Source organism: Cyprinodon variegatus, unplaced genomic scaffold (genome assembly GCF_000732505.1).
Source record: "Cyprinodon variegatus isolate N-32 unplaced genomic scaffold, C_variegatus-1.0 Scaffold16, whole genome shotgun sequence".
Taxonomy (NCBI): domain Eukaryota; kingdom Metazoa; phylum Chordata; class Actinopteri; order Cyprinodontiformes; family Cyprinodontidae; genus Cyprinodon; species Cyprinodon variegatus.
The window spans coordinates 1,849,673-1,860,751 of record NW_015150469.1 but is presented as its reverse complement, the minus strand read 5'-3'; the positions used below and the strand labels follow the sequence as shown (position 1 = coordinate 1,860,751).

The 11,079-nt window shown below is 36.6% G+C and overlaps 1 protein-coding gene across 1 annotated transcript; it reads right to left on the bottom strand.

The window, feature by feature from the left end:
• Positions 1 to 4,433: 4,433 nt before the first annotated feature.
• On the bottom strand, positions 4,434 to 7,212 carry hoxc13 (homeobox C13). Its single transcript, XM_015385934.1, has 2 exons — positions 6,549 to 7,212; positions 4,434 to 4,690 (listed from the first exon to the last, which is right to left on the bottom strand). The coding sequence occupies exons 1-2, from the start codon at positions 7,210 to 7,212 to the stop codon at positions 4,434 to 4,436; spliced, it is 921 nt and encodes a 306-aa protein (XP_015241420.1).
• Between the last annotated feature and the right edge of the window lie 3,867 nt (positions 7,213 to 11,079).

Sequence of the window (11,079 nt, the reverse complement as noted above, 5' to 3'; positions counted from 1 at the left end):
CCTACTCAGAATTCGTAAGCATAAGTTAATGCAACATTGTTAACTACAGTGGTAAATGTGGAGATTATATAGAATAAAAACATAAAAAAATTTTAAATTACTTCTTATGTGATATTCTCTTTAATGTTGCATGTATATCTTACAAAGACAAAGAGTTTGGTTTTCGAGACGAGGTAACACTCCTGTTGAAAAACATATAAATTCATATATTGCATAAATTGACAGTGAAAATTGAAATAAAGCTAAACTTCTATTAACAAAACACGTGTTAAATAAATTTGTTAGTAACGATGAAAAAATATTGAAATTGATATTTTACAAAAAGTTATGCATTTAAAATGAAAACATTCTATTACAATAGATATAGTTTGTAAAACTATACCACGAGTTTCCATACTTTTTTATTTATTTTTTTCTAAATAGGATCCCCTCAATAAAATAATGACAAAAGTTAGGGGAAAGTAAGATCTTTGTGAACACTTTGAAGCCGTTTACTCGAACTTTTAGTTTCAAAAAGTAAGAATTTTCCATAAATACATAAAAAGAGATTTTATCAAAAATAAATAACTACAGTATATTAAAACAGGATATCTAATATTAGGAAAATAAACTCAATAGCATATGTCTAAATCAAAACTTTCAAAATCTCCCCAGTGAGCAGAATGTTCACTAAATAAAAAAGACACACTTGAATCACTTCCTGATATTTTCCTCTGGTCACCACCAGAGGTTATCAGCCCCCTTTCTCATGTCTTTGTCTGGCAGCGGCCTGCAGCCATTAAGACTTCTCACGCAGCCATAAACAACGCAACTTCATGTAACTTATGCTGTGTTCTGAAGGCCAGATTTATGTTTGGTTGGTTAAAATAAACTACATTTTACTTATTTTAAAAATATATCCTTAGTGTAGATGTTGGAAAATGTCCATTGTTTAAGCAATGAGAATGTTAGTTAAGGGCGTTGGTTATTCAATAAAAGAAAGATACAACTTACGAGTGAAACATTAACAGAACTGTCAGGAAAATTATTTACATTTATGGAGAATCCCCTTCTAAATTTATAGATATTTATATATTTATTTCATAAATATTTCCAGCAGGATGTGTTTCTGTTTGTATTATATTTTTAAATGACAAGCAAAAGCGAAACATCTGCTTTAAAAGATTCTTCATAAAGCGTAAGAAATATTTTGAAGCTTATTTTCCTTAAAGATTTTTGGGGTTGGACTTGTCAAAGCAGACGTATACTGATTACGTATTAAATGTATGACAACGGAAAAAATGTAGAAAAATTACTTATATCCAAATATTGTACAACAAATACAACAAATATAATCAAAATATATTGAATACAAATGTTGTCTCTTGTTTTTTTACTTGAATAACAAGCCATACAAGCCAGTTTGCCGAAAATAAAGCTTTTCTAGAGTCATACAGCGAAATCCACGTAAGCCTGTACTGTCAAGATACAAGGTAAGCGCCCCTACCTTTGATGGTTATATTGTGGGCGATGTCGTGTTATTATTTCCTCTTGCTCTACATGCTCTATCCGGTTGCTGCGGATTGTTGCAGCTTGGTGCGGTTGGCGAGAAACGTCAAAAAGTTCTACCTGTCCAGCATGGTCAACAATACTCTCACACACACCTCGTGATGACTGCATGAAACGATTACTGGCTCGAAGAGGCGTAGGGCCACGCTGCGTATTACTATAATTTTTTCAGTACTTCCCCAAAAAACTGATGAGTCCAAATGTCGACACAAAGCTCCAAGAGATGGTCAGAAAAACGTGGGTCAAAGGATACAGCTACACTTCCCATTTTTATGAATTTATGGCATGCCATTAAGCCCCGGCTGTCTAGACGGGGGAAATAACACCTTGTTTGCCTACAAACAAACCGCCGAGCTCCGGCGTCCTCCCCCACTCTATTTATTATTCACAATCTTCTGTGATGTCAAGGTCAAAGTGACCACATAGTCATGGTCAAGGGTAAAATCAGAAGAGTTTTAACATTGGGTGGAAATCTAGAAGCCCAGACAAACTAAAAGCTCCAAAAGGTTTGGAGAAGCTGGAAAAACTTCACACGGCCCCGCATACCAAAGAAAATAAAACTTAATCTTAACTAGACTAGGCTTAGTTTTTAGTCCTTGAAAATACAACCACGGTACAATTGACATGCACGTTGGATATTAAAACATAAGTAGAAAATAAACGATTTAAACTTAGCTGGTCTTTTGGAGCATAACCCGGCTTAATGTTCATTCTAATCAGAAACCTAAATTACAGACTTGACATGAACATGTCTGAAGAAGCCCTCAAAATAAACCAGCTCCAGCTTGCGTCTGATACCCTGAACAGCTGCATGGGGACGTAAATTTGAGACTATTTGCCTCGAATCATTTTTCGTAAATATGGCTTATATAAGTAGCTTAACTGAGCCAGGGAGACACTCGGGCAGCAGAAAGAAAATAAACAAAACTAAATATTTTGAGTTGGTTACACGCATCTCTATTTAGATTTAGAAAACAAGAAATATATATGTGGTTTTGTGTTAAGGTGTAGTTTTGTATTTCGCTTACATGGACGTGTGCATTCGTGAGCTTCAAGCAACCTTTCCAGTAGTAACTAAATAAATAAACATATGTAAATGCGTGCATTCTATACGCGAATTCAATCAAAACGCAAGATTATGATAAATGGACTTATTATTGTATGAAAACTGGGAATATATACGATTTATTTACATTTAACAAGAAATAAATGTATTTTTGAATACGCCAGATCACCAAAATTATAATTGTATAAATTACCCTTTGGCCATAGTCGTGTCCCTAAATTCGCGCAAAACTTACCTGTTTTCGAGGCGTCGGCCGCGATCCAAACTGGAGTGGAATACATAGGAAATATAACGAGAATTTGTGTTAAGGCTGATAGTTTCCTTTAATTAGGCAACGCAAACAAAATAAACAATGAGGGGATTTTTTTATAGAAAAAAAACTTTCAATTCCACTAAATAATGCTAGGAATATAATGGGTTTGTTATAATATGTTTTTAATCTTGTAGTGTGGAATAAAGATGGATGTGTTCTTTGTTTTGAAGAGTGAATAATGTAACTCAGTGTATTTTCCCTCGGCTTTCGTTCTTTCTTACTTCTTTTTTGTACAAATTTTGTTTATATATTTTCAGAATTTGGCTTGATAGCATCATATTTAACAATATAAGACTTGACGAACTAATACAATATCCAAACTGTTTGATCAGGTTGTCTATTGTTAAAAAAAATGAATAACTTTCTCGTTGATTAGCAACATCCCGTGCGTAATAACATCTTAAATGGGCACTCAATAATTATTTGGTTGTGTTGATGCTGTACAAAAAATAAAAAAAAAAATAAAAAAAACGTACAGTAGTTCTGCAGCCCATTAACATTTCTGCATCTAAACGAATAGAAATTCTCTGAGCTGCTTAATTGACTGGAGTATGAGGGAGCATTTTCATAACCATTTATTTATGAAACAATGTTACCAGAACGCAATTCAACACCACAAAACAGTTCACAAACTGCACCAAAGTAGAAATTATACAGGCTTCGGATACATGGCGTGTGATCATAGCTCCAATTTTACACTGAACAAGGTCATAACAAAATAAAACGATTGTGCATTTATATGTAATACTCACTTTAATGGTTTACAATCATTCCAGTTGCATGACAGACAGAATTCTTCACTGATAAAGTAAAACATACAGGTTTATGATACTCCGGTACTAGTTAATATGATTTAAATAATGGAGGCATTGCACTATACAGATTAACAACATAGCAGGCTATGATTTAGCCCAGGCTTTACAGAAGAAATCCCCACATAGAGGAGCATTGCTTTTGAAATTCAGATGATTATTGTTTTTTTATTTTATTTTTATTTTTTTCTGCTGAAAGTCTTTAATGTTAGCTGTAGAGACTGATTAAAGTCTAAAGTTCGACTTATGTTGTCCATATGGGCGATCATCCTCTCTAAAATGACAAAAGTGTCCTTTGATTTTGATCTTCCTCATTGCAAGCAGTTTGAGATGTCGTCAGTCTTTCTAAAGATTCAGGCTTGTAGAAGAAGGGGAAAAACACGCAATACTTGTTTTTGAAATACAGATAGCATTTTAAATATTATATATTTATATATGTACATTTCTATAAAACAAAATCGAAATTAACTTTCAACATTTCACAGTTTTTAGAGGGTTATCTCTAAACTGAGAACTGCAGGGGGTTGTTGATGTGGTCTATATCCATGGTTCATGTTGGAAGTTAAATTAGAAAATTAAAACACACTCGACCAATACAAACAAATCAAATGTTTGTCAGTCGAGTTCTCTGAAGCGAGAGGTAAACATATGGCATGTTGCTTTGGGAAGGTTCGAGGTGCAGCCTCTGTCTTTATCAAGTGGTGTGGATGTGATTGCTTTTGGATTTGCTGACGAATTTTTTCTCCTTAACCCGCCGGTTCTGGAACCAGATGGTGACCTGGCGCTCCGATAGGTTGGTGGCGGCCGAGATGCGCCTTCTCTTGTCTTTTGTGATGAACTTGCTGGCCGCGTACTCCTTCTCCAGCTCCTTGAGCTGGATCTTGGTGTAAGGGACACGTTTTTTGCGCCCACGACGGTAACTGCTGACCTCGGGCTGCAGGGGAACGACATCTTGAAAAGAAAGGGGACACTTTCAGAGATTGTTCAAATTAAACAATTCATACAACAATTGGAATAGCACTTGTTCATTAAAAAAAAAAAATTGAGCTCAAACGCAACGTGTAATTGAGTGTGTGAAGGTGTATGGACAATGTGTGTGCGCCTATAGATAGATGGTGGGGCAGTTCTCAGGTGTTTTGCACCTGACATTTAGGCTGTCTGATCCAATTCCGTATTCCTTAAAAACACAATTAAAAAACAATCTCCACTCCTTTGTATTTTTAAATAACACAAGGCGTTAACCTGCAAAAAATCTTGGATATGCCTTAAGGCGGCGAGTGATCACTGTTACTCCTTTAAATTGCAATGTACTTCATTTGTTTGCTGTTTAGATCTACAAACCACTGCGCAATTACTGTTAATGGCATCTTGGATAAATCTCTCGCTAAGATATGGAGAGAAAGAATATTGTGTCTAATGTCTGCAGAGCAGGGTATCCCAGAAAGTGCCTGTCTGAAAAACTATACATTGCCTATAACCTACAACTTTCGACTAAATGGAGCATTTTTTAAATAATTTTATAATTTACTTTTTACATCTATAAAGTCAGGGCTGTAAGGAAATGTTATGTTTGGTACAATGTTTATTTGACCAGTGAAATACTTGAAATAATACTTGAAAATTTTTTTTTTTTTTTTTTGCAATAGTTGCAAACTTCTTTTGGTAAATTGGTGGTTTTCACACACACAATTAATAATAGTTTAGAGTAATTCAAAGTGTGGATATATGGATTCTGAACTCCCTTCATGCAGAAATAGAATAGCTAGGCGATTTCTTTTCTTCTGTAAACCATAAAAGAACATATTAAGTCAGCTTTATATGTTTTGTAATATTTTTCATAAATTAAATCTTGAACTAAAATTGTGCAATACTGCATGGATGTTGTGGTGCCAGGTTATTTCTTTTAGGTTTTCAAATTTAATGCATTTGGTTTCATTTGGGAAAACCTCATTCTGTGTTTGAGCACATGTGCGCGCTTACTTGACAGCGTGCCCGTGCTTGCGTGGCTCTCTCCAATATATTTGCAACATAAAAATGAGAGTAGGGGGCTGCAGGGGGGAGATGCGGGGACTCCCTATGTGCAATTAAAATAGCTACAGATTTCATAAAGATCATAAAGGCAAAATGAGTTGCGTGCTAAATCGTTTCATGCATGTTAACGAAATGCAACATTATTTGAAATAATACGTGATTGTGAAACGTTTATCTATAGTGATGGCAATGCAAATGTTCTACATGAATCCAGATTGGCCTATATTCAAAAGACGCACCGCAGGGCGCATAGATTTACTGCCACAGTCCAAACCCAGCAAGCTATAGCTCAGTCACCACATTGTCATCCAGGGGGCAAAGGTATGCACTGATGTACCTTTATATTCTACGTGACAGCAAACTGTGTCCCATTCATCATGTGACTTTGCAAGGTACAGTACTCTGAATATAATCAGAGCACCATCCAGCTAGAAAACCTAATGAATTCTATTATTATTGTGAATGTATATATAGTCCATCCTCCATCTTTATTTGTCCCATTCTAAAAAAATAAAAGTTAGAATTGAACTTAATTAAAAGGCAGGTACAGTCTGTCAACAAGTTAATATTTTTGCACACATTGACACTGAAATTAAATAAATGTTATTCATGGCTAAATGTAATTTGGCTGATGATTTAACATAGCATGTGTATGTACACACATGCATATTCTCAACTTGCATTAGAATAATGCTCTTCAATGTTGTTCAAGCCTGTTCGGTTTAAATTCCTGTAAAACATTTATAAACCTGTGCATATATATATATATATATCATACCTGGGAAGGGTGATTTCCAAAGATGAGTGGACTGTGTTTGCTCTTTCGAGCAGTACACCTGTCCATCCCAGCCGTTGGAGAGAGCCCAGTGCTGGTAGCCCTCCATGGGGATCAGAGCGTCGTGCCGCGGCTCAGGATGGGCGCTGATCCCTGGTACCACCGATACATCTAAATATCCGGGAACGGCTTGGTACGAGCTGGCGAAACTTGGGTAAAAAGCAAACTCTTTCGCCCTGGTAGACAGTTCTTCCGTGGGGATAGCCGTGCTGGGTTCGGCGTATTTCTCCGCGGGGTGGTACGAGCATGGCTTCTGCTGCAAGTTCACGTTGTGTGAGTGAGATAATCTACAGCCGTAATATGGGTTTCCAAACGGGTAGCCGTAGCTCAGGGAGGCGCTCGAAGACGTTTGGGGAGCGGGGCACTGCCGGCCGCTGTCAGGAGAGGAAATATCCGAGTACACAGAGCCCTGGTGGGTCGCTATGGAGCCAGAATGTCGTCCCAGCGCGGGGTGCGACATCAGGTCCCTGCAGTGGGTCGCAGGACAATTACCGCTCAGTCCCTCCATTGTTTGGCTTTTATTCTGGCTGCTTTCATTCGGGCTTTTTTCATAAACGTACATCAAGGTGTCCGCCCAGCGTGGATGCAGAACCAGCGAAGTCGTCATATCACGGGCTGCCGATGCTTTTTAAAAGTCGACTACTCCAAGACGGACACCTCATTTCCAACTACATTTTACACCGAGCGCATGCGCACACCGGGCCCAACTGTGTGTCCACTTCATTAAGAGTCTGGCACGTGATACGCTAACAAGTCCTGCGAGATTGGGCTTGAGAGCAGGGGTATAGCAGCTCCTTTAAAGACCCACTGTCTCGCATGACACCGCTTTCCCCCACAGAAAGCCGAGTCACACCATTGGTTTAAGTCAGCTAGACCCACACCCTTAAAGGGAAGTTCGGAAAACGCTCTAAGCTGGGCCAAGCGAAAACAATCAGAGACATTTAGCCGACTATGAGAACTAACTCAGAATGTATAGCTGCATAATGATACACGGAGCATTTTACACATAAAAAATGTGAAGTTTTGTTTTTATTAAAGGATATAATGCATGGTTTTTTACTGGTTTTGGACGGAGCGCAATGCGCAAAAGTTCATTTGGTTCAGTGCTTTACGCAAGCAACAATTTCCTGCTGAGGCTTGCTTTCAATATAAAAATGCATTTTAATTAATAAATCTGCTTTGGCTTATACTACAGTAGTAAATAGGATGCTAGAAATTGTGAAATATTAAAGCAATGGGGATTTTATTTTTATGAGCATGATGGTTCACACTAACATTCCTTATAATGCATCTGAATGTACAGTAGTGTTTTAATATTCCATAAGGAAGTTATTCATCAATAAACAGTATTTTTCTATAACCTTATAATTAGGTAACAAAACTCGAAAAAAATCTCAAAATATCAATTTTTTTATCAAATAAAACATGACATCTAGAGTCTGTACCATTGCGTGTTTGTGCGTTTGTGAGATTCAAAAATATAGCTTTCAACCCCTAAAATGTACAAACTTGGTCTTGTAAGAGTGTCAGCTGCACCTCCTCATAAGCGGCAAAAGCACCGGGGCAAGAAACAAGGCTGTTCAGGTAAGCCACGATACTTACAGATTGTGACTAACATCATAGTTTAATACTATTATTAAAGGATTTATCCAAATCGCTCATGAACAAGAGTCCCTATCCCTTCAGTTGAAACTTTCTCTGAAACATGAAGAAATATCTTTTTTCTTTCAAAGCCTCATATTATAATTTTTTTGTAAAGATACGAAAATTAAAATCCTCGTTCTACAAACTCGTGATGTTTTTGGCACACTGAGTTATTGCTAATCTTAGTAGGCACTCCCTGGTGACAGAAAGAACAAGGGCGCTTTCAGTTTGAGACTGTGCAGACCCCAAGCAACTTTCACTCAAATCCAAGCTAAAAGAAAAATGTGGTCTTAATTCACCCAACAAAAAGTTATACGTTTTTATTTACAAACGCTATTAGAAACAGTTTCAGAGCGTCAAATTGCATCCGAGTGCTATACTATATCCTAAGCACATACATAAAAAAATTCCTCTTTTCATTTTGTGATAAAATCATATTTTAACTTGTTTGCAGAATCTACACATAATTGTTATCTGGGATAGGCCCAGAGAGCGTCTATAATGCCTATCCTATGAGTCACCTATAAAGCAGGCTCGGAGCTGCCCATGCGAAAAGGGCGCGCAGTGCATCAACACATTTCTTAGACTTATAGACATAAAGTGGCCACCAAGTCGTATTTGTATGCACAGCTCTGAGAAAGCTGGACCCTGGCTACCTCCCCAATCGTTCCTGAGTGAGAGGCTGTAGCTTCTTTTGTCTCAGGGAAATTACAACTTCGGCGGAGGGCTCATCCAAATGGCAGCTGCAAGGAAGTCCAAGGTCAAGGTAAAAAAACGCAGACAAACAGGGTCGTAAGGAGAGTCTAGACAGACAAGAATGAACTTCACACTAGAGTATACATGCAAACTATAGCCGTTATTTAGGGAGCATGGCTGAAAATGTGTGCAGAGAGAACGGAGAATGGAGAGGAGCACAGGAACTATTAAAAAAATAAAGAACATAGGTAAAAATTAAGTCTTGCGGGAGAACTTTTCGTTAAAACGAAACAAAGAACTTACTGAAACCTGTCTTTAGCTTGTTAGCAGTATATTTCTTCAATGACATTAAAAAATGTGTCCAAATGAAACAATATTTAGCAGAGAATAATAATCTCAATATAATAAACCCTGATCAAAAATTTCAACGAACTAGATATTGAGGGGTTAAATTTGAATAAAAAACATAAAGTGGTCTTGTTTTAAGAGGCAGCAAAAAGTATATATAATGTATATATACATATATACAAATATATATATATACATATACACAAATATATATATATAGTAATATGAAAAAAGGGAGTAGGTCTGATCCTAACAGAAGCAGTTGATAACTTCACTTTGCAACAATGTAGCACTTACACAGACTTAAATGACTTACGGAGTTAACTATAAACCTAATAATAAATGTTCAAATTATATATCTTGTTTTACTTCTTATAACATGCCAATATTATTAGATGAGTATTCACCTCGCATGCCAGCAATGTAATGAGGTCCGACACATATCTAACTGGAATAGTTCACTTTAAATATATCTATAAGGTTTATAAACAGCAGACATGCTGCAGATAGACAAGCGCTTTCCTACAGGATTAGCACTTGCTTACATTTCATAGCACAGTTACATTTTATACTATCCAACTATTGTGACCTGTGAACATAAAAAGTTTAGCAGACAGCTAATATAAACACTGGAACTTACTCTGACATTTTTCTCACACCGCAGCTATTATATACATATGAAAAACACATATATTCTTAGGTTTAAAACAAAGTTTAATAAAATCTCTTGGAGGATCTTTAAGAGGCTAATTGTTGTTTTTGTTTTTCGTTTGTTTTTTTTCCCCCTTTGCAAATAAACTTAGACAAGAAATAACTTGTCAAGTATATAACTTACAAGAAACTGCTTTCGTTTCTTTTTTAACTCCATTCAACTGATTACAAAATAAAGTGCCGCCGATTAAAATGCGTCAATTTTAATTCAGCAACAATGTCCGACTACAGACGTTGAAGAAAACCTTCTCTCACGATTTTTTTTTCTTTTACTTTAAACACATATTTCTTTCACTCATTCCAATAATGCTACACAACTAATTAATTAGTTACTTTTAACAAAAAGGACTAGGCCTATTCTTACATAAATTGGTTGCACTATATCACATTCTAAGCATTGCACGAATAAAGTATCAAATATTCAAAAAACAACATACACTAAAGTAATGTTTTTAGGTTTGTATCCCAGTAGGTTCAAATATTTATGAGTTTTAAAATGGAACAACAGCAGTGCCCAGGCAAGATGTGGGGCTGTGAATGACAAGCAGACATCATGTCCCTCCAGACGAATCCTGTCGAGCAGGAAGAAAGCCCGTCTGATGCAGAGGTTGTGGGGGAGGGGAGAGCATCTCCATGCAACTGCATGTTGGTTACCTGCAGTCACCCTCTCTCTCAACAACTGCACTGCATATAGGCACATGACTGTGCCGGCGCTTAAAAGGCAATAAGAATATGCTTCTGAAGACTTATTTTCCTACACTTTTGGACTTGTATTTAAAATTGCTCACAATGTTCATTTAAAAAGACAAGTGACTAGATCTACAAACAATTTTTTTCAAAAGTTTTTTTTTTTTTTAAGAATAAATAGCAGAACACAGCGTGGTTACTTAAAGAGGTAAATTCAGATTATACATTTTCAGTATCGACAAACACGTTCTTAGTGCTGTTAGTGTGCAAATCCATAGGCATAATATATCCTTAAATAAACCACGTAGGTACGCAAAAATTTGCTGACTGCTTGCAGGTAGACTTCAATGTGCGTCATGAGCCCTGGAATTAGATTACGTTCATGAGT